Source organism: Lactuca saligna, chromosome 5 (genome assembly GCF_052625555.1).
Source record: "Lactuca saligna cultivar CGN05327 chromosome 5, ASM5262555v1, whole genome shotgun sequence".
Lineage (NCBI taxonomy): Eukaryota > Viridiplantae > Streptophyta > Magnoliopsida > Asterales > Asteraceae > Lactuca > Lactuca saligna.
In genome coordinates, this window is record NC_136421.1 from 174234990 (window position 1) to 174259951 (window position 24962).

At 33.5% G+C, this 24962-nt stretch overlaps 1 protein-coding gene across 1 annotated transcript; it reads right to left on the reverse strand.

Moving 5' to 3' along the window:
• Positions 1-10146: 10146 nt before the first annotated feature.
• On the reverse strand, positions 10147-17281 carry LOC144997478 (plasma membrane ATPase 4-like). Its single transcript, XM_078957391.1, has 13 exons — positions 17017-17281; positions 14437-14556; positions 14101-14337; positions 12845-13979; positions 12600-12764; positions 12274-12512; positions 12148-12180; positions 11966-12047; positions 11716-11876; positions 11410-11583; positions 11070-11252; positions 10750-10931; positions 10147-10652 (listed from the first exon to the last, which is right to left on the reverse strand). Exons 1-13 carry the CDS (start codon positions 17080-17082, stop codon positions 10556-10558), a joined length of 2874 nt encoding a protein of 957 aa, XP_078813517.1. The 5' UTR covers positions 17083-17281; the 3' UTR covers positions 10147-10555.
• Between the last annotated feature and the right edge of the window lie 7681 nt (positions 17282-24962).

Consider the following 24962-nt stretch of genomic DNA (forward strand, 5'->3'; position numbering starts at 1 on the left):
TGTTGGATCCTAGCCCTAATTTTCTTATTGGGTGATAATTAGGGATCCAAATTCTAATCTATCTTTGTCCTTTCTATTTGTAGATGTCAAACGCAAACAACGCCACTACAAGCTCGTTCACATTGATGAGCTTTTGCCAAAAGGTGACTTTCGATGGAACGAACTTTAGCGAATGGATAAGATACATTCGCACGATTGCTCGCTACGAGGACAATGAGTATGTCCTCGATGAGAAGCTCGAAAAGATCAATCCTGAAATCGCTACTCCGGCTGAAATCACCGCTTTTGAAACTCATGAGCGTGATGCAACGAAGGTTCATTGCATCATGATAGCCACTATGAACTCCGAATTCCAAAAGTCCTACGAGGACATGTATCCGTACGAAATGCACCAAGACTTGTTGGAGAGATACCACCAAAACGCGAGGCATGAACGTTACGAGATCTTCACTAACATGATTTCCGCTAAAATGGGTCATGGTGAATCTCTAACCGTGCACCTGCAAAAGATGCAAAGGTATGTCGATCATCTTCGCAAGTTGAATGTTGACTTTGGGGAAGACTTGACAATCGACATGGTGCTTCACTCCTTGCCTCCGTGTTACAACCAATCTAGGATGACCTACCATGTGAACAAAGAAGAGGTCACCCTAAGTAAGCTCCAAGGTCTCCTTAGGGTTGCTGAGAGCAATCTCAAGGACAAGTCCGTTGCACCCACTCCCAATCCACCTGTTGCTCCTGTTTTGGTCATTGGGCAAGGAAGAGGCAAGAAGAGGAAGGCTCCGTCTAAGATCCACCGCAAGGGAAAGTCTCGCGATGGTTCCTCCTCTAGTGGGACCAAAATTGATCCCGCTAAGCCTACTTCTAACCCAAATGAGGCAAAGTGCCACCATTGCCACAAAATAGAGCATTGGAAAAGAAGCTTCCCAGAGTACCTGCAAGCTATCAAGGAAGGAAAGATCAAGCCGTCTTTCGTAGGTATGTATATAATTAAATCTAATGATTCATCTCATGCTATTTCTTGGGTCCTCGATACCGGGTGTGGTTACCACATTTGTTCTGAATTGCAAGGACTAAGAAGAAATAGGGATGTGGAGCATGGAAGAATAAATCTAATCATGGGGAATAGAAGATCGTCGCCTGTGACCAAGATTGGAGTGTATTCTCTAGTGCTTAGGAATGGTTTATGTTTAGATTTGAACAATTGTTGCTATTTGCCAGAAATGGCAAGAAACATCATTTCATTTCATGGTTTGTTTAGACAAGGATTTAGATTTTCTTTTAATAATGAGAATGGTTCTATTTGTGCTTATCTAAATGGTTTCTTATATTTTGAAGCAATACCATGTAATGGAATTTATAAAACTGTTATGATTATAGATAACCTAGGAAATGATGTTTTATGCATGGATTCTTCCAATAGTATGGATAGAGCATCCTTGTGGCATTGTCGTCTTGGACATGTCAACAAGAAGCGCCTAGCCCAACTCCAAAAGGATGGAGTGTTGGAGTCATTAGACCTTAGGGAAGATGACACGTGAGAATCTTGTTTACTTGGAAAGATGACTAAGTCACCCTTCACTAGCACATGTGAAAGGGGTGAGGGTTTATTGGACCTAATACATACCGATGTATGTGGACCGTTTAGATCAACCACAAAGGATGGAAACCGCTTCTATGTGACTTTTACCGATGACTATAGTAGATATGGGTATATCTACTTAATCAAGCAAAAGTCAGAAACATTTGAAAAGTTCAAAGAGTTCAAGAATGAAGTGGAGAATCAATTGGGCAGGAAAATCAAGATGCTTCGATTCGATCGAGGAGGGGAGTACCTAAGTCTTGAATTCCACGACTATCTCAAGGAGTGTGGAATAGTTTCACAATTGATGCCACCTAGGACACCGCAACTGAATGGTGTGGTAGAAAGGCGTAATCGAACCTTGTTGGACATGGTTCGCTCTATGATGTGTCGTGCTTCACTATCTATCTCATTCTGGGGGTATGCCTTAGAGACTGCCGCCCATATCCTTAACCGAGTCCCTACTAAGAAGGTTGCCAAAACACCTCACGAGATGTGGACAGGGAAAGCTCCCTCGTTAGCACATATCAAGGTTTGGGGTTGCGAGGCTTTCGTAAGACAAGATACTCACGAAAAACTCGAACCTAGTAGTGAGCGATGTATTTTCATCGACTACCCGCAGAAATCCTTTGGATATCTCTTCTATAGACCGAAGGACAATGTTGTCTTTGCTGTGAGGATAGGAGTTTTCCGAGAGCGAGAACTCATAAGCCAAGGAAACAGTAGGAGGCAAATCGAACTTGAAGAGATTCAAGAGTCGATAGATGAAGGAACCTCTACCACTGGCCCTCAACCCGAGGAGGAAACTCCGGTTGAACCGATTGACGAGTCCTTACCTCTTAGACGTTCCAGAAGAGTTAGAGTTCAACCCCAGTTATATGGTTTTCATATTACTACCGAAGGGGACACATATATTAGTACACTAATAAATCTAGATGAACCTAATAGCTATAACGAAGCCATGCCAAGCCCGGAGTCTGCGAAGTGGAAAGAGGCAATGGACAGCGAGATCCAGTCCATATATGACAACCAAGTTTTGAATTTGGTTGGTTATGTCCCCGGACGTAAGACCGTTGGGTGAAAATGGATCTTCAAGAAGAAGACCGACGTGGATGGAAATGTACACACATATAAGGCGCGATTGGTTGCGAAGGGTTTTACTCAAACTCCTAGAGTTGACTATGATGAGACCTTCTCACCAATTGCGAAGATAAAATCTATTAGAGTGATGCTAGCAATTGCCGCATTTCATGATTATGAGATTTGGCAAATGGATGTCAAAACCTCTTTCCTTAATGGAAAGTTGGCTGAGGATGTTTACATGGCTCAGCCAGAGGGTTTTGTTGATCCGAAGCATCCCAATAGAGTGTGTAAGCTTGAGAAGTCCATTTATGGACTTAAGCAAGCGTCTCGCAAATGGAACCTTTGCTTCGATGAAAAGTCAAAGAGTTTGGATTTGTATGAAGTGAAGATGAATCATGTGTATATGTCAAAGCCAGTGGGAGTATAGTTAGCTTTCTCGTTTTGTATGTCGATGACATACTGCTCATAGGAAACGACATCCCGACACTGCAGGAGATTAAGTCCTGGCTCGGGAAGTGCTTCGCTATGAAGGACCTCGGAGAGGCTTCCTATATTCTGGGAATAAGGATAGTGAGAGAACGAAGTAAGAGACTAATAGGTTTTAGTCAGAACACTTACTTAAATAAAGTACTAAAACGTTTTAGTATGGAAAACTCGAAGAAGGGAGAATTACCGATACAATATAATGCCAAGTTGAGTAAGACTCAAAGTCCGAGTACTGAAGCCGAAATAGCATAAATGAGCCAAGTACCATACGCTTTCGCAGTTGGCTCAATCATGTATGCTATGACTTGTACTCGCCCTGATGTAGCCTTTTCTTTGAGCATGGTTAGTAGATATCAAGGGAACCCTAGAAGAGCCCATTGGATTGTGGTGAAGAATATCCTTAAGTACCTTCGGAGGACCAAGGAATGGTTTTTAGTCCTCGGAGGGAGTGATGACTTGAAGGTGCGAGGGTATAGTGACGCCAGCTTTCAGACCGACAGGGACAACTACCATTCGCAGTCGGGCTGGGTCTTTACCCTGAATGGAGGAGCAGTAACTTGGAAAAGTTCCAAACAAGAAACCGTAGCTGATTCAACGTGCGAATCAGAGTACATCGCAGCGAGCGAAGCATCGAAAGAGGCAATATGGTTAAAGAACTTCATTGGTGATCTTGGAGTTGTACCTACCATAAAGGAGCCCATGGAGATTTTATGTGATAATGAAGGAGCGGTTGCCTTGACCAAGGAACCAAGGGATCATGGTAGATCTCGACATATCGACTGAAAATATCATTTTATAAGACATCGTGTAGAAGAAGGACAACTCGTGGTGAAGAGGATATCATCAGAAGATAACCCAGCAGATCTGCTTACGGAGGGACTGAGAAGGGTTAAGCACTTGCAGCATGCTAGGAGCATTGGGCTGAAGGATGATATTAGTATAGATTAGATAGTATGAGAAACGTATAATAGATAAATGTAATTAACATTTGATGATTAAATAAAAGAGTATTATTTATGAGTAATGTTACTGTCTTATGTTAATTGTTTAACTATCATTTCACTTTGCATGTTTTGACTTCCAGAATAATTGAGTTTATTAAGAATAATCGAATTATTCAAATTGTCCACAATCGTTCATATGTTGGAAGTAGGTATGAATGAAGATTGTCATGAATTGGTGTGTAGATTGTCTAAATGGTATTAGACATAGCAAAAGTTTGCTGCAACGTTCATCAGTGCTTATGAACTAGTTTTGAGCAATGGAACAAACCCGCGCTTGCTGGAATCACCTTATGGAATATGAAAAAAGGGTGATCGAAAGACGATAATATCATATGGTCTTAAAACCTAGATATATGGTTTGTTATTTGTTAATTGGTTGTACATTGATGGTGCGAAACCGTATCAGTAACTTGATGTTATAAAACGCATTGTTGTGTATAGTTGATTAATGAATAAGTAAATGCATATAAGTCGAAGTTTATCTGTTACTTTTATCCTAAGAGGGTAAAAGAGATATCTCGTCCGCTCGATGATTTGATTTGACTTATGTGTCGGGCCCGGTCAGAACTAAATTGATGTGTTCGATTAAGTTCTATGTCGAATAAATCTGAGATCGAGAAACCAAATGCTAGACAATTGGTTCCATTTGAATGTCTGCATGATATCTAAACAGAGGACTGTACGATCCCTTATCTAAAGGACAAAATTGATTAGATCAAAGTTTCACAGCGTCTTTGAGAGCTACGATTGCTAATCGGTGTATATAGTTACTAGACTTATCCAAGTGGGAGGCTGTTGGAATAGTGTCTAAGGCTATAACTATATTTGGAAAGTACTTGACCCGATTGAGCATGGTCCTTTTGGGTTGCCTTCACCATAGCAACTTGATAGGATGATTTACAATGAGAGTTGAAATATTATAAGGAATAATAATATTGTTATTTGATTAATATAAGTCATAAATTAATTAGGAATTAATTTGGTAACTTAAAGAGATTAATTAAATAGAAGGGCTTAAACTGTTAAGTGTATGATAGTTGTACTTTAGGCTGTAATCCCTTATGGATAGAGGGGTGGACGATTTTAGGGGCTTAGGATAGACCTAAAATCTGTCCAAGGCTTATCATGAAAGGGATTAGGATTGCTTAGGGCCTAAGTTATCCAAGTAGGGTTTAAAGGTGAAACCCTAAGAGCCTTACAAGTATAAATAGACCCTATGGGTCATGGAAATCGGCACCCTTGTCACTAAAGGAACCCTGGCCGATTTCTAAGTCCCTCCCCACTCTCTCAAATCATCCTCTTGCTAGTTGGTGTTTGTAAGCCATTAGAGGAGTGACAATTGTGACTCTAAAGCTCCAAGGACAAGAAGATCAAACACGTTATTCAAGGTAAACTTATAACTCTGATTTCTCTTTGTTATTATGATAGAATAACCATTAGAAGTCTTGGATTCATGCATGTTCAATTAGAGAAACCTAGATCCAAACATTAGGGTTTGTATGTGCATATAGGAATGTTCATATGGCCAAAACCCATCAGGTGGAAGGGTTCAAATGTTGGAATATAAAAGGAATTAAAACCAATTCTTTGTTTGGTTTTGAATTGTAGGCAATTGGGAGGCGAGAAGGGTGTTCTTATTTCTTAGCACTAGCTGTAATAATAAACCGCCGACCACCAAATGAGCAAAAAAAAAGGGAGAAAAAGAGCTATTTTTTTATAGTCAAAAATACTTATTGATGTGAGTTTTTGGTTGTTGGGTCTATGGTCAAGGAAATGAAAAGGGTCATTCTGGTAAATTAAGGACAACCTTTGTTTCTTTCTTAATTTTCCAATTTAAAAAGACAGGATCTACAATAAGATTTCCATGTTTCCTTAATTAAATTTGATTGTGTAGTTATTTAGTAAATAAACTTCTAATCACCATGTATTGGTCAAATAAACTCTAGGTAATTATGTGCATTTTTATTTCTATATTGTTATTCATTGATAAATACTTAAAAAAGTAGTTATCTCATTTTTCTTTTGATTCTCTATGGTCTTAAGGTCTCAATAGGAATATGTGATGTGTCCTCGCCAAATGATAAATATACTGATTTTGATATTCCAATCCTGATTGGTTTAACTTAGACTAAATTTAACTGAAGTAGATGCTTACGATGGAATCCATCTATTTTATTATTTTTCCAAATAATTATTTTGAAAAACAATTTAAACCCCATTTTAACATAAATGCACAAATACACTCCAAAATTGAGAAAGAAAATGGGGATACCAAAAGAGATCATTCGTCGCCCGTCGCTTGATGCGGGAAAACGGCTAGTGTGTGTGTGTCTATATATATATATATATATATATATATATATATATATATATATATATATATATATATATATATATATATATATATATATATATATGAAAATGATCAAATGAGAACACTTAAAAGGTTGAGAACGTAAGAACAATTCTGGACCAATCAATATATAAGGGCATATTAGTAATTGTTTATTTTAATTAAATTATAAAAATGGTAATTTCCTTAAATTTAGGAATGATAACAGTTTCCAAAAAAAACAATTAACATTTTATTAATAAAATATTTAAAAAATATTTTTTTTTCATTTTTTTAGTTTAAAAAATCAAGTTTTTTTTTCTTATACCTTATTATTCATACGAATGCATTCATTAATAAGGAAAAATAATTTTTATAACTTCTAGGTTTTTGTTTTATAACTGTATTATTTAGTTTTAAAAAATACCTTTATGTTAAATTCATTATTGAATGAAATGTACATAAAAGTAAATTTAAATAATTTTTCAGAATTTTTTGTTTGATCGAGTTATGTTAATCATGAATAACTATATATAACAACAAACATTGTAATTAATAACACACAATAGGATAGTTAAAAAAACTCAATACAATTATAAATTTATAATCACAAATGAATAAAGCACAGTGCAAAGGTTAAAAAAAAAAAAAAAAAAAAAAAAAAAAAAAAAAAAAGTTAAATACATATGTAATCTTAAATGAATAAAGGACAATGTGAAGTTAAAAAAATCAGTTGAAGTCACTAACGAATGAAGCAGATAAAAAATATCTAATACATTTATAATCATAAAAACGATGTTGCCTCATGGTCGTTAATCTTCATGCTAACATCACATCCAAAAACAAAGGCACCTATGATCATTGTTATTCTTAAATTCATGCCTACAAAATGATTTCAATGATATTAAAAAATAAAACAATTCACAAACTATAATAATCTATATATGCATCTTCATTTATTTACAAACGCCTGTATATATGATTATAGCTAAATTCATGTATGATTATAGCTATATTCATATATGAGTAAAAGGAACATAAGAAGCATGATGAACAGGAAGAAAAAGTTAAATATATTAAATGGAAAAACAATTTTATAAGCATTATAAGAAAGTAAAAGAAGAGGAACAAATAACTCTTTTACCTTTGTATGTGTCTTTTGTTTCGCAGACTCAAAATTAAGAATCCTTTTTACTTTGTATATCGACACAAACACCACGCCATATGTTATAATCATTGACGAATCTTCATCAAGTTACCGTCTTCATTATCACATACCCGTTAAACACCCTTTCAACACCATAAGCACACAAACAAGAGGAGGCTAATTAGATCTCATATCTCGGAATAGCTTGTGAGCTTCATCGACATTTCATCCTTTACATAAGGACTCCAGAATGTTATTGTAAGCATGTACATCTACAGAGCATCCTCTCACAAGCATTTCATCGAACACCTTCTGTGCTTCACTTGCTTCTTCGATGTAGCCCCAACCTCAAACCAGCATACTGTAGGTTTTTACGGTGGGATTAAACTCATGCTTGATTTTATCGAAGAACAATTGAGCTTCCCTCACATGCTTCCTCTTGCAAAGCACACACAAAAGTTGGTCCAGATCAATGATACTCGGTTGTATCCTGTAATCGACCATGTTGTTAAAAGCTCTAATGGCGTCCGAAGGGAAATTAGCTTTACAATAAGTACTTGTTCGACCGTGGTTATCGCATCGTCAAAGGGAGTGAGGGCTGAAACGATGTCGTGATGGGGGCTCCGGTAGTCACTGAGGATACGAGATATGTCGTTGACGAGTTCTGTTGAAGAGGAGGAAATGGTAGGTGAGGCGGAAGAGAGAAGAGACTGAGATGATGATGGTGAACAGATTTTGGTGGTATGCGGATGATAGAGGTGGCTTTGTCAATGAAACCCTAGGTATACAAGAGAGGGAGGATGAGAAAGACGGGAAAATAAAAGGAAATAAGTGAGATTGAGAAATTATAGGAATTACCAAAGTTGTAATTACTGTTATGCCCTTTTGACAATTTGAAAGTTACACTTTAATGTCAGTAGATTAAGAATTTACATAAATGGTCCGATTAGTAATAGCCTTAGATCTAGATATTTACATGGTATAGATTTGTTCTCGTGTTCTTAACTTTTTAGGTGTTCTCATTTAATCCTACTCATATATATATATATATATATATATATATATATATATATATATATATATATATATATATATATATATATATATATATATATATATATATATATATATATAAGGATATTTTGAGAAACTCGTGTATTTGTGAGAAGTTGAAAATCATTTTTGCTGTAGATTAAAAAAAAAAAAAAAAGAATTATACACCTATAAAACATGCATATATAAGAACTGTTTAAAAAACAATTCAAAAAAGTGTACATATGAAATGTGCATATATGCATTATCTAATGAATATATGTACAACGTAAAATTGCATATTATATATATATATATATATATATATATATATATATATATATATATATATATATATATATATATATATAATGTTAATCAAGTGGATATTTTATTTCAGACATATTTAATTACTAAATTATTTTTTTGTATATGTTTCACCATTAAACTCTCTTCTTATTCTTATGTTTAAACACTACTATTATGACATGATATGGTATGCAAATGTTGAATTGGAATCTATGTAGATGAGATGGATTTGTAAAATTGTAGACCTATATATGGTATGCAAGTTATCTGACTTGCATCTCTTTTGCCTTAAATTTAAACGAACAATGTTCCAATAATATTGTTTTCTTCTATGTTCTCCAACTAAAATACAAAGAGGCATCCTGAAACTCCGTGGAATTATCGTTTAACCTCTTGCATCATAACATAAATTTATAGTACATAGGTGTTACATTTGATTTGGCTTACCATCTCAAAGCAGACTTCCCTCTACAACTTTTTATTTTTGTTTTGAAGAATCTAAGGAAAAAATGGAATATATTGATCCAAACCTAGAAACGAATGGTATCTCATTCGTAAAACGCTTACCTAGAAATATAAAAACCAATGTAAAACCACTTACCAACAAATAAATTTATCAAGAACCTACAAATGAACGTTATCTCATTTGCACAAAAGATGGAGGTTAGATGGATTACACTTTGAATATAAGTCAATAGATGTCACATGCCTTAAATCAGCATTTACCTATAATACATAGTTATAATGGTAGTTTTTAAATAGCATGAGAAAGTATAATGGTTGGTTGTATACAAAAATTACTTTACTGACTACATATGTATACAGTGCATAGTACACTATTCTCTTAAATCATTAACCATATCCATATATTTAACGTTTATTTCTTTTTTTTTTCTTAACAAGGAAGGTAACCAGCAAAACTGATAATATCCTTCAATGATAGTGTTTGAACTACTTGTGAGAGTTTAATAGTAAATCGGGAAAAATAATTCAATGACTAATACTTACATGAGGAATACGACAATACCCTCTCAAGTGATTAAACCTTGATTTTATCCCCCATGTAACTTCCTCTTTCCAACAGTCTTCAATTTATATATTGAAGTATGAATTATCAGTTGCTGAATGAGTTATAGAAATTATTAATTTAAACTAAGGTTAACACGGATACTTAAAATACAAATATCACAAATGTTAAGAGTAAAACTTGTAGATTACAAGTACCAATTTGCAAATTGGTTTTGTTCATTACATTGATTCATTCAAACAAGAAGAAAGGAGCACATTACACATGCAAAACAGAGTATCAAAGGGAAAAAAAGAAAAATAAAACTAAAACCGAAAATGTTTTAACATTGCTTCACGGCTAACAAAGTATGAAGCGACCAAACACAAACCCTTTCGCAGGTATACTCACAAACATAGATTTTTAAACACTCGAGGCTGCCTTGCAGCACATAGTATGTCTCCCCCATTTAACATGGTCTTCTAGTTTTTGCCTCGATTCAGTAATAAGTTATAAAAAAAAGAAACGTAAAAAACCGACCCTTTTTTTTCCCTTATCATTAATCAAAACTTCCTCATACTGTATAATGTTGTTGGATTGTGTCAATATCAAGCCCCTTAAGTTTCACCACCGACTCCACGTGACCCTTGAGTGTCAGCACCTCCCGAAGCCTAATATAAAAAACCCAACCGTTTCTTAACTTCTTTCATACATAACAAAATAAATACTAATAAATAATAAATAATAAATGTATGTATGTATGTTTACCTTGCAACTTCAGCACGTCTTTTAGCCTGTTCAGCGATTTCAGAAAGTTCTCTGTAGCTACTTTTCTCGTTAAAGATGTTTGAAGTCTCGGGTGCTTGAAGACCATGTAAAGTCCTTTGAGCAAGAGCCCATTGAGCCTCTCTCTCTTCTCTTCCATAATCTTTCTTGGTCGTGAAAGCGGTCTATTCAAAACCAAACAATAAAAAATGTTTTAGTTTTAAAACTGATGACTAGTAATCTAGTCATGGACTACTATAGTCCAGACATGGATATATACTAGTCCAGTCGACATGGACAAGTGGTAACAAAAGATTTGGTACCTTGTTGTCGAGCAAGTTGTTCCAGGCCTTGCCACTAAGGATATAGCGGATGGCAAACTTCATGATATCAAGAGGGAAATAGAAGACGAGACTGTAAATCCAGACAACACCGGCCCATTTCCACCCACAACCTTTGATTCTTGCAAAACTCCAATCCGCGTACACTGCTATTAAAGTGGCCACCTGGAAGATACAAATATATATATATATATATATATATATATATATATATATATATATATATATATATATATATATATATATATATATATATAAAGGTTATGAAATTTGGGAATTAAAAAAAATGTTTGGTAAAAAATTTAGAAATATTTTTAATTACCAATTGTGCAGCTAGGAAAGCGCCCATTAGTAGGAATCCAGGTCGTTCAACAAAGGACCAGCTGCGAGAGCGAGTCACAAAGATCAAAGCCTGGCTCACGATACTGACTTGTAGATACAAAGCAGCCATCATCTCGGTTTCACTATTTCTCAGAGATTTCACTCCAAATTTATCCTGTGTTAAAACCACAAAAATCAGCTACAAAAACAAAAAAGGATAACTTGTTTGTTGGTCATTAACTTTTTGCCCATTAAAGACTTGAAGCCTTGTTTGTTTAAGCAAAGATATGAATTTTTATATTCTTACGGAGAAGAAATCGGTGTCTTTCATGATCCAGAAGAAGATAACGGTCATCAAAGCTAAGTAACCTCCAAGCACAATGCCAGTGGCAAAGATCTCTTTTAGTTTCCAGCTGTCGGGTAATGGAGATGGCTTCACTCTATCCTTTGAGATTGTCATGATTGTCCCTACAATTTATTAAAAAAAAAAAAAGGAATCAATATACATGATAATTTAAGTTAAAAAAAAATAAAAATAAAAAAAATAAAAAACTCACCGTCGTTTAGAATTGCAATAATAAGAACCATGAAGGGAGAGAAGTCAAACTTCCATATCAAAGCAATGAACAGGAATCCAAACTACAAAAGATGTAAAATGGAATAAATTAGATTCAATCTCGTTACTCTATATTCATATAATAAAATGATTTTGAATTTTTAATATTGTTCGATAACTTACCACAATACGGATAGTGATAGAAACTGCATAGATCTGCAAAAAGGATTAAAAAAAAAAAAAAAAAACAACTTAGTAACTAGGTAAGTTTATTTTTACCAAAGTAAATATATTTTGTTTTTTACTCACGGTGTAATTTTTCATTCTTTGGAAAATAGCTCTACTGGTAAGAACAGCACTAATGATAACACTAAGCCCAGGTTCAGTAAGCACGATATCAGAAGCACCTCTTGCAGCATCTGTAGCATCAGCAACAGCGATTCCAATGTCAGCTTTTTTCAAAGCAGGAGCATCATTCACACCATCACCAGTCATTCCACAAATATGCTTCCTCTCTTGTAGTTTCTTCACAATTTCATACTTGTGCTCTGTATATTCACAATCACATTCACAAATTAACACTGATATAATCGGGTAGATTTTTTAAAGTAAGTTGCTAATTTGAAGATACCCACCAGGGAAGACTCCAGCGAATCCATCTGCTTTCTCAATCAACTCATCAATAGGAAGTGCAGCAATGGACTCATCTTTGTGTCCACCGAGTAAAGAAGAAGAAGGATACATGTTTGTTCCCATTCCAAGTCTTCTACCAGTTTCCTTAGCAATAGCAAGTTGATCACCTATAAAACAAATCAATATTAATTTAAGTTTTTCAAATTTCAAAAAACAAAAGCTAAAAGCTGAAGAGTTTAAAGTTTACCTGTAATCATCTTGACATTAACACCGAGATTTAGAGCTTGTCTGATGGTTTCAGCACTGTCATGTCTAGGTGGATCAAAGAGAGACAACAATCCAACAAATTGCCATGGGCTTCCGGGGCTATCTTTAGACTTTTGGGGGACTTCCTGTCTTGCAACAGCCAATGAACGAAGGCCACGTTCAGCGAATTTATCAATCATGGCGTGAACTTTCTTCTTCAAATCTTCTTTGCAAGCACAAAGAGTGAGAATTTGTTCAGGTGCACCTTTGCTAGCTCTATGCCAGTTGCCTTCACCATCGATGTAAGTCAAAGCAGTTCGCTTATCCACAGGGTTAAACGGAAAGAAATGAACCTCTCTGATTCCAGCACGTGCTTCTTTAGGATCAGCTAGGGTTCCAACAATGGCAGCGTCAATGGCATCCTGGTTTTCAGTCCTGGAAGCCCTAGCAGCTTCAAGCAACACCTGTTCCTTATCGATACCTTTCGCGAACACTTCGATTAAATTTTTATCGACTGAAAGTTTGTTGAGTGTTAGAGTTCCGGTTTTATCGGAACAAAGCACGTCCATTCCTGCCATCTCTTCAATGGCTGTCATTCTTTTGGTAATCGCGCCTTGTTGTGAAAGCCTGTGAGATCCGATAGCCATGGTGACGGAAAGAACAGTCGGCATAGCGATTGGGATTCCTCCGATGAGCAACACCAATAGATTGTCGATTCCTTGTCTGTACGGACGGTGTTGGATCGGGTACATGACGACGATTTCGATGGCCATTCCGACGGCGATGGAGCAGATGCAGAAGTTTCCGATTGAGGTAAGAACTTTCTGGAAATGTCCGACTTGGTTTGTGCTGTCGACGAGATGTGCGGCCTTTCCGAAGAAGGTGTGGACTCCGGTGGCGATGACGACGGCTTCGAGTTCACCTTGCTTGCAGGTTGAACCGGAGAAGACTTCATCGTAGGGGTTTTTCGTCACCGGAAGGGATTCTCCGGTTAGTGCGGATTGATCGATTTTTAAAGGATCTCCTTCGAGAAGACGAGCATCGGCGGGGACGATGTCACCGAGCTTGATGCTGATAATGTCTCCGGGAACCAAAATCGCAGCTTCTTGTTCACTCCATCGACCATCTCTCAAAACCTGCAACAAAATTGATATATAAGATTACATCATTCTGTTATATTTAATATTTTTTTTAATTAAATTTTTGAAAGTAGAATGTTATAATACGAAAAAAAAATAAAGGAAATTAAATCATTACCTTGGTTTTAGGAGCAAGACCAGCCATAAGTGCAGCAGCAGCATTTCCGGCGTTGTTTTCTTCAATGAAACTGATGGTGGAGTTGATAACAAGGAGGCAGACAATACCAATGAAATCTTGATAATCCGGTGGCTTTCCACCACCATTAGCAAGCGCAATTGCCATTATAGCTGCAGCCTCCATAACCCATGATAGTGGATTCCACATAAACCCAAGAAACTTCAGAAACTTGCTCTCCTATATGTCCAAAAAAAAATGTTATTATACATTATACATATGTAATAATTTTATTACTATTATTTAAAAAAAAATAGATTTTGATGTAAAGTATATTACCCTCTTTTCCTCCAATTTGTTGGGTCCGAAAATTTCAAGCCTCTGAGCTCCTTCATCTGAACTCAGACCTTCACGATTACATTTCAACTGCTCAAACACCTCCTCAATTGGTACCTTTTCCTGTAGTAGTATAAAAATACATGATAAGTTTTTAACTAAAAAAAGCTAATAAGTTAAGTATTTATGACTTAAAATGAAAATGTAAGGGGTATTCTAAAATTTGTTTTTTGAAGTGAAATAATATTATACTTTTTGGACTGAATGATTATATTATTAGAAAATTATTATCAAGTCATGGATGAATATATATATATATATATATATATATATATATATATATATATATATATATATATATATATATATATATATTTCTTTCCAATACTATAACTGACATATTTGAAAAAAAAAAAGAAAAAAGAAAAAAACAATAATAATAATGATGTCAATAAGATATTTATACAGATCTATTAATACGGAGATGTATAACTAAAATAATAGGAAACATCAGAACATGATGTTGAATAACGCAAGTTGACTTTCCACTAACAAAAAGGGTCGGGTCGGACCCACACACGACGAAGGTGCGGGTGCCAATTTTCATCGAAAGTTTCTTCACCTCTATTTATTAATATATCTTTAAATATATATCTACCAATCAACAAAGGCACGTTATTCAAAAAAGAAAAAGTCCAAACATATTATTAATTAATTATTAGTATATATATATAAAGTAAAAGCGAAGCATGGTCCATGACTATATAAGCACCATTTTTCTTCAATTTTGAATAGTCGTCACATTTGATTTTTAGAGTCTACGATTATGAAATCTAAGCTTATTATTAATAGATATCAAAGTCATAAAAAATTGTGTGGCATGAGTTAAGCCTTATATAGTTGACATGTTAGGTATTTTTATTTTTTGTATATAATTAATATGGTAGACAATATATATCTATGTCGTTATCTTGAGGTATTAATTAGTCACTAAACACCCATTTTGATTTATAAGCAAAACATTAATTATATAAGATGCAATCACCAAAAACTGCTTGACTTAGAGTTATAAAATAAATTCGACAGTTTATGTGAGATTATTATTTTACTTGTTATGTAATTTATAAGGATATTTTTATTTGGAAATAACATAGAATATTTTAATAACTATAATTATTCATGTAGAAAAAAAAAAAAAAAAAAAAAAAAAGTCAGCAATTAAGAATAAATCCAAGAAAATGCGTGAAGTACTGTTCGTTTGTGAAAGGTGCTTACAAAAGTGAAACAGTCAAACTAAAAAAATCATCGCAATGGACAAAAAAAAAGTTTCAGACTTTTACGTACCACGGACTATGCAAAACATATTCTCTATTTAATATAATTTATTTTTTTTATTTTATATATAGTTAATTTGAATCCTAATATTCCTTAGATTAATTATCGCAAACTTTTTAGACAACTCAAAACAGATTTCTATTATTACTGTTAATATTTAATCAAACTTTTTTATTACTAACTGAAAAAATTAGTTGAGTTAATAAATTAGTTGATAGGAGAAAATATTCTAATTAATTTGTTTTAGAAAACAATTGAATTACTATTAGACTTTTAGCAAATATATTAAAGTCAAATTTAGAAAATATTAAATGTTGTTTAGATTTTAGTGTAATCAAAAATTAATGAATACCACACATCGCTATTGTTGACAACTAAAGGTTCATTCTTGTATGCTATGCCAGAATTGTTGTACCTTAAGGTACTTGTTTTTTTGTAAAGATATTTACTTTTGTAAGATTATTCTAGTTGTACTTAAGGCAAAAAAAGGATGTACTTTCACCTTTTGGGTAAAAGGAATATAGTCAACTGTCAATTAATGGATAAATAAAAGTGGATTCACCAAGATACAAGGATGAAGGATTCCCCCTTGAATCCAGTGAAATCAATTCCTTAAAATGTGGCGATTTTAACATGGATGATCTTTAATCTTTAATCTACAAGAGCAATGAAAAGGTTTTTCCTAAAATCACGAAAGGAGTAAAATCAAATCTCTGTTGTTAGAAAAAGAAGTATTAAATATTTAGATCGGTTAAAACGTACGGAAGTAAAATGATTCTGATGAAAACACAAGATGAAACAAAATGATGAGGAATAAGTAAGCAATAGCTGGAGTATCGAATCAATGAAAAGGTAGTAAATAATTGATTAAAGAAATCAAATAATGAAGAAAACAGACATAGAGACAACTAATTTGTCGATTAGCATTAAAAAAATTAAATATACAGAATCATTAAATTGATCTGTAATTGGTATTAAACAACGAAAAATAACCGGCAAATCAGGTTGATTGTTTGCGAAGGAAAGTTATCACATGCAAAAACTCTACCAATCAATAAAAAAATCTATCAGAAACTAAAATCACGGTGTTTTGGAGATTCGAATTAACAAGCTGTTATAGATGCTGATGATTTTGAATCGAAATTGAAACCGAAAGAGATCTAATGAATCTCAATCGATATCTGATTAGAGCTAACAGATTTTCGGAGTTAAGGAAGAAGGAAGGGAATAAGAGAAAGGATTATATACCAGATCGACGGTTTCATTTTTGATTCCTTCCAAGCTAAGCGCCATATCACCACCCATCTTCGACATCAATGAACGACAACAGCAAAATCACGGCAGGAACTGCAATTCGATTGGTGAAATCAGTGGATGAAAAGGAACACCGGCGCTGCCAGCATCAATGCGAATAATAATGAGCCCCAAGGGGAAAATCTGCGGAGAGAGAGAGGAGAGAGAAGTGTTTGTGTGAGGAAGGGGCTCTTCACCTGAGTGATATAAGAACAGGAGCATCTCTTTATACTTCACCACACACCCCCTCCCCTAAGTCACCCCTTCCATTTATTTATTATTATTTTCAACCCAAATTATTTACTATATTATAACCTAAAAAATAAATTAAAATCAAATCAACATATTTATATACATTCCTTAACTGAAAATCATGAGTCTATTACGATATTTATATGAAGCTTAATTTATATTTGGAAGAGCATTATTAGAATTAAATTATAAGGTAAAATTGGGTTTTCAAGTTAAATAAAAAAACTATATGAGGTCTTGCATATATATATATATATATATATATATATATATATATATATATATATATATATATATATATATATATATATATATATATAATGTTAATATATAAAAATCACAGATGTATATGTAAATGCAAAAACTATTACGTATTTGCACATGCAGTCGTAACAACCTATGGTCTCATAATACGATGAGTTGCAATGCGTGATGCTCCTTAAATGTATAAGAGGGGGAGGGGGGGGGGGGGGGGGGTATTCTATTAAACGATAACAATTCCGTACTATAAAAACATGATTTCCTCTAGTTAGAAAAATATGTTTTGTAGGCTTTGAACCCGTATGCATATGGATATTTGTTATCCATCTATCCAATATTTAATGGCATTGCATTCACCATTAGTTGCGTTATGTAACCATATATTGCATGTTAAATTGGCAGTTAAGATGAATGACATATTCACTCTAAAAGTAATGTACTCATAATAAAAGATGGAATCGGAAAATAGGGAAATTAAGGTGTCTCACATATGAAATTTTGTTATGACTTTCAATACTTGTGGAGATGATAAAACTAGAAGCAACCTCTTCATAAAAAGTATTCCAAAACTAAGACCAAATGTGGAAGATATGTGATCGTAAAGAGGACATTCGATAAATACCTTACGTTGACCAACATCTTGTACGTGTCGGAGATTTAGAAGAGTTTTGTATGTGTGAGTTCTCTAGAAAAGTTAGGTTTTTTCATGTATTTGAGTCGGATATTCCATTAAACGATAACAATTACGCATTATAAAAACTTGTTTTCCTCTAATTAGAAAAATATGTTTTGTAGGCTTTGAACCCGTATACCTATGATTGTTATCCATCTATCTAATATTTAATGACATTGCATTCACCATTAATTGGGTTATGTAACAATATATTACATGTTAAATTAGCAGTTAAGATGAATGACTTATCGACTCTAAAAGTAATGTACTCATAATAAAATATGACTTTTCAATACGTGGAAATTAATATGTATCGCATAGAAAATGTATAAGAGAGAGGGGGGGGGGGGGGGGGGTATTCTATCAAACGATAACAACTCCGCATTGTAAAAACATGATTTCCTTTAATTAGAAAAATATGTTTTGTAGGCTTTGAACCTGTATGCATATGGATATTTGTTATCCATCTATCCAATATTTAATGGCATTGCATTCACCATTAGTTGCGTTATGTCACCATATATTGCATGTTAAATTGGCAGTTAAGATGAATGACATATTCACTGTAAAGTAATGTACTCATAATAAAAGATGGAATCGGAAAATAGGGAAATTAAGGTGTTTCACATACGAAATTTTGTTAGTTTCAATACTTGTGGAAATGATAAAACTAGAAACAACCTCTTCATAAAAAGTATTCCAAAACTAAGACCAAATGCGGAAGATATGTGATCGTAAAGAGGACATTTGATAAATACCTTACGTTGACCAACATCTTGTACGTGTCGGAGATTTAGAAGAGTTTTGTATGTGTGAGTTCTCTAGAAAAGTTTGGTTTTTTCATGTATTTGAGTCGGATATTCCATTAAACGATAACAATTACGCATTATAAAAACTTGTTTTCCTCTAATTAGAAAAATATGTTTTGTAGGCTTTGAACCCGTATACCTATGGTTGTTATCCATCTATCTAATATTTAATGACATTGCATTCACCATTAATTGGGTTATGTAACAATATATTACATGTTAAATTGGCACTTAAGATGAATGACTTGTCGACTCTAAAAGTAGTGTACTCATAATAAAATATGACTTTTCAATACGTGGAAATTAATATGTATCGCATAGAAAATGTATAAGAGAGTGGGTGGGGGGGGGGGGGGGATATTCTATCAAACGATAACAACTCTGCATTGTAAAAACATGATTTCCTCTAATTAGAAAAATATGTTTTTTAGGCTTTGAACCTATATACATATGGATAATTTTTATCCATCTATCCAATATTTAATGGCATTGCGTTCACAATTAGTTGGGTTATGTAACCATATATTACATGTTAAATTGGTAGTTAAGATGAATGACATATTCACTCTAAAAGTAATGTACTCATAATAAAAGATGGAATCGGAAAATAGGGAAATTAAGGTGTCTCACATACGAAATTTTGTTATGACTTTCAATACTTGTGGAGATGATAAAACTAGAAACAACCTCTTCATAAAAAATATTCGTAAACTAAGACCAAATGTGGAAGATATGTGATCGTAAAGAGGACATTCGATAAATACCTTATGTTGACCAACATCTTGTACGTGTCGGAGACTTAGAAGAGTTTTGTGTGTGTTAGTTCTCTAGAAAAGTTTGGTTTTTTCATGTATTTGAGTTGGATATTCCATTAAACGATAACAATTACGCATAATAAAAACTTGTTTTCCTCTGATTAGAAAAATATGTTTTGTAGGCATTGAACCCGTATACCTATGGATATTTGTTATCCATCTATCTAATATTTAATGACACTGCATTCACCATTAATTGGGTTATGTAACAATATATTACATGTTAAATTGGCAGTTAAGATGAATGACTTATCGACTCTAAAAGTAATGTACTCATAATAAAATATGACTTTTCAATACGTGGAAATTAATATGTATCGCATAGAAAATGTATAAGAGAGAGATAGAGGGGGGGGGGGGGGGTATTCTATTAAACGATAACAATTCCGCACTATAAAAACATGATTTCCTCTAGTTAGAAAAATATGTTTTGTAGGCTTGGAACCTGTATGCATATGGATATTTGTTATCCATCTATCCAATATTTAATGGCATTGCATTCACCATTAGTTGTGTTATGTAACCATATATTGCATGTTAAATTGGCAGTTAAGATGAATGACATATTCACTGTAAAGTAATGTACTCATAATAAAAGATGGAATCGGAAAATAGGGAAATTAAGGTGTCTCACATACGAAATTTTTTTATGACTTTCAATACTTGTGGAAATGATAAAACTAGAAACAACCTCTTCATAAAAAGTATTCCAAAACTAAGACCAAATGTGGAAGATATGTGATCGTAAAGAGGACATTCGATAAATACCTTACGTTGACCAACATCTTGTATGTGTTGGAGACTTAGAAGAGTTTTGTGTGTGTGAGTTCTCTAGAAAAGTTTGGTTTTTTCATGTATTTGAGTCGGATATTCCATTAAACGATAACAATTACGCATTATAAAAACTTGTTTTCCTCTAATTAGAAAAATATGTTTTGTAGGCTTTGAACCCGTATACATATGGATATTTGTTATCCATCTATCTAATATTAAATGACATTGCATTCACCATTAATTAGGTTAATATATTACATGTTAAATTGACAGTTAAGATGAATGACATATCTACTCTAAAGTAATATACTCATAATAAAACATGGAACCAAAAAATAGGGAAATTAATGTGTGTCGCATAGAAAAATTTTGTTATGACTTTTCAATACGTGGAGTAATGATAAAACTAGAAACAACATCTTCATAAAAAAATTTCCAAAACTAAGACTTGACATGGAGGATATGTGATCCTAAAGATGACATTCGATAAATACCTTAAGTTGACCAAAGTCTTCTACATGTTGGAGATTTAGAAGAGTTTTGTGTTTGTGAGTTTTCTTGAAAAGTTTGGGTTTTCATGTATTTGAGTCGGATATTCCATTAAACAATAACAATTACGTATTGTAAAAACTTGATTTTCTCTAATTAGAAAAATATGTTTTGTCAGCTTTGAACACGTATACATATTAATATTTGTTATCTATCTATATCCAATATTTAATGGCATTGCATTTACCATTAATTTAGTTATGTAACCATATACATGTTAAATTGGCAGTTAAGATGAATGACATATCGACCTTAAAACTAATGTACTCATAATAAAATATGGAACCAAAAAATAAGGAAATTAAGGTGTGTCACATAGGAAATTTTGTTATGACTTTTCAATACTTGTGGCGATGATAAAACTAGAGACAAACTCTTCATAAAAAAATTCCAAAACTAAGATCAAATTTGGAGGATATGTGCTGGTAAAGATGACATTTGATGAATACCTTTAGTTGACCAATGTCTTGTACATGTCGAATATTTAGAAGAGTTTTGTGTTTGTGAGTTTTCTTGAAAAGTTTGGTTGTTTTCATGCATTTGAATTGGATATTCCATTAAACGATAACAATTACGCACTATAAAAACTTAATATTCTCTAATTAGAAAATTATGTTTTGTTGGCTTTGAACACGTATACATATGAATATTTGTTATCCATCTATCCAATATTTAATGGTATTGCATTCACCATTAATTGACTTATGTAACCATATATTACATGTTAAATTGGCAGTTAAGATGAATGACATATCAACTCTAAAACTAATATACTCATAATAAAATATGGAACCAAAAAATAAGGAAATTAAGGTGTGTTACATAGGAAATTTTGTTATGACTTTTTAATACTTGTGGCAAATAAAACTAGAAACAACCTCTTCATAAAAAAATTCCAAAACTAAGACCAAAGGTAGAGGATATGTGTTCGTAAAGATGACAGTCAATAAATACCTTAAGTTGACCAACGTCTTGTACATGACATAGATTTAGAAGAGTTTTGTGTTTGTGAGTTTTCTTGAAAAGTCTGGTTTTTTCATGTATTTGAGTCGGACATTCTATTAAACGATAACAATTACGCATTGTAAAAACATGATTTTTTTTCTAATTATAAAAATATGTTTTGTGGGCTTGGAACAAGTGTACATATGGATATTTGTTATTTATCTATCCAATATTTAATGGCATTGCATTCACCATTAATTGGGTTATGTAACCATATATTACATGTTAAATCGGCAGTTAAGATGAATGACACTCTAAAAGTAATGTACTCATAATAAAATATGGAACCAAAAAATAGGGAAATTAATGTGTATCGCATAGAAATTTTTTTTATGACTTTTCAATACTTGCGACGATGATAAAACTATAAACAACCTCTTCATAAAAAAAATCCAAAACTAAGAGCAAAAGTGGAGGATATGTTATCGTAAAGATGACTTTTGATAAATACCTTATGTTGATCAACATCTTGTACATGTTGGAGATTTAGAAGAGTTTTGTGTTTGTGAGTTTTCTTGAAAAGTTTGGTTTTTCATGTATATGAGTTGGATATTCCATTAAACGATAACAATTATGCATTGTAAAAACATAATTTTCTCTAATTGGAAAAATATGTTTTGTCGGCTTTGAACACGTATACATATGGATATTTGTTATCCATCTATCCAATATTTAATTGCATTGCTTTCATCATTAATTGGGTTATGTAACCATATATTACACGTTAAATTGGCAATTAAGATGAATGACATAGGCAATTAAGATGAATGACATATCGACTCTAAAAGTAATGTACTCATAATAAAAGATGGAAACATAAAATAAGCAAATTAAGGTGTGTCATATAGGAAATTTTGTTATGACTTTTTTCAACACTTGCGGCGATAATAAAACTAGAAACAACTTCTTCATATAAAAATTCCAAAACTAAGACCAAAGGTGGAGGATATGTGATCATAAAGATTAAATTCAATAAATACCTTAAATTGACCAATGTCTTCTACATGACGGAGATTTAGAAGAGTTTTGTGTTTGTGAATTTTCTTGAAAAGTTGTTTTTTTCATGTATTTGAGTGAGATAAATTTGTATTGTACGAACATGGAATGTTTGTTGGTAAGTTTATGCCCTTGGTGCTATGTATATGTTGAATGGAATGGTTATTCGGAATAATAATATTGAAACAAGAACTGTTTTAGTTTGCATTATTGAGTCTTCAAACGTGTGACATGGTTCACTTGGCCACATTAAGCTTAATTCCTTGTGACCTTTAAATTAATTAATTTGCCTACTGTAATATCCTGTTTCCTATCGTTTCTTGTTTCAAGGTCGTGTTTCGGAAGTCAATTGTGTAAAGGCTTTTGGCCTTAAGTAGGCAAAGTTTAGTTCTTGTGGGAGGAGGTAATGATGGTTAAGAGATTTACTCTTTAAATTGTGTTTTGGGCCGAAGCGTAGAAAGGGAAAAGTCATAGGACGGGCTCTTGCATGAAATATGGATTTTTGTTTGAGATGTTTTTAGTCCAAGCTATTTAGATAATATTGTGGGGCTCTTCATTACCTTTCTATGGATTTAAAGATCGTCAAAAACGGAGTTGGAACGAAGAAGTTATGACTGTTAGAAGTTAAAAGGGTTTTGGGTTTAACTTATTATGTTGAGCGTACAAGGTGTACGTTGGGCATACTATTCAAGGATGATTGTAGAGATTCAAGCTAGTACGTTGGACGTACCAGGAGTACGTTAGGCATATGCAATCAGAACCCAAATCCTAATTTCGGGGTTTTAAGCTCTTTAACTTCTCCAAACCCTTTTCGTTCTCAACCTCCACCTCTCTAACGTCCTCCCTTGAAACCCTAATCCTAGTTTGAGCCTTGTGAGCAAAAGAAGGTGTTTTTTAAGTTCTTTGGAGTGTTCTTGGTGCAGCTTGGAGAAGAAGGAGCTCACTAGAGAAGTGTTGGTTACATTAGAGCTGGTAGATCCAGACCTTGTTCACCTTGATCTTTCTTCTGAATGTATAAAGCATGAATCTAGATGATGCATTTGTTAGATCCAACTAGTTTTGGGTGTTATGAGCTTTTTGTCACGTTAGTGCATAAAGTTTAGATCTTTAAAGTTTGTGACCTTATTATGGATAAAGCTGGAAACTTTATCCATCTAAGCATCATATTGATTCAGATCTAAATGTTGGAGGCATGGACTTAATGGATTAAGTTTATAAAGATGCACTTTTGGTTCCTTTGAGACTTAAAGACTATATCTTGGTTTTCGAACCATCCTAATGGATAAAGTTGGAAACTTTATCCTTTATGGAGCTATTAGGAACCATAAAAATGTGATCTTTGTCCTTCTGTCCCATCCATTTAAGAGTTATGATCTCTTAATGAATTAATAAGTTAAGGTTTAAGCTTTTGGTCCTTTTCTAGCCATGGAAAATCATAAAGGTGGAAAATTTATGACTTAAGTCGATGTTCTAAGTCTAGATTTGAGCTCTAGACAAAATGCCTTAATGGATAAAGTGCTTAATGGAGGAGTGAAGATAGGACGCGTACATTGGGCGTGCTTAGTAGCCTTGTGCTTTGACTTTTGTTGACTTTCGTTGACCGTTGGCTTTTTTACCAAGGTTGACTTTGGGTCAAACTTGAGGGTTTTGGACTGTTGATTAAGGTTTTACTTGATTGTGATGATATCGGATTCACAAGAGCAAGAAATATAGAAGGGAGCGTATCGTAATGTTTCAAGGTTCTTCGATTCAGGTGAGTTTTCCTCA

Excerpts from the sequence above, each read along its gene's own strand:
- LOC144997478 (XM_078957391.1), bottom strand. The coding sequence starts at position 17,082 with ATGTCGAAGATGGGTGGTGATATGGCGCTTAGCTTGGAAGGAATCAAA. Across the intron at positions 13,980-14,100 it reads GTCTTGCTCCTAAAACCAAG|GTTTTGAGAGATGGTCGATG; the intron begins GTAATGATTTAA and ends ATTTTGTTGCAG. Across the intron at positions 11,877-11,965 it reads TATTGCAATTCTAAACGACG|GGACAATCATGACAATCTCA; the intron begins GTGAGTTTTTTA and ends AATAAATTGTAG.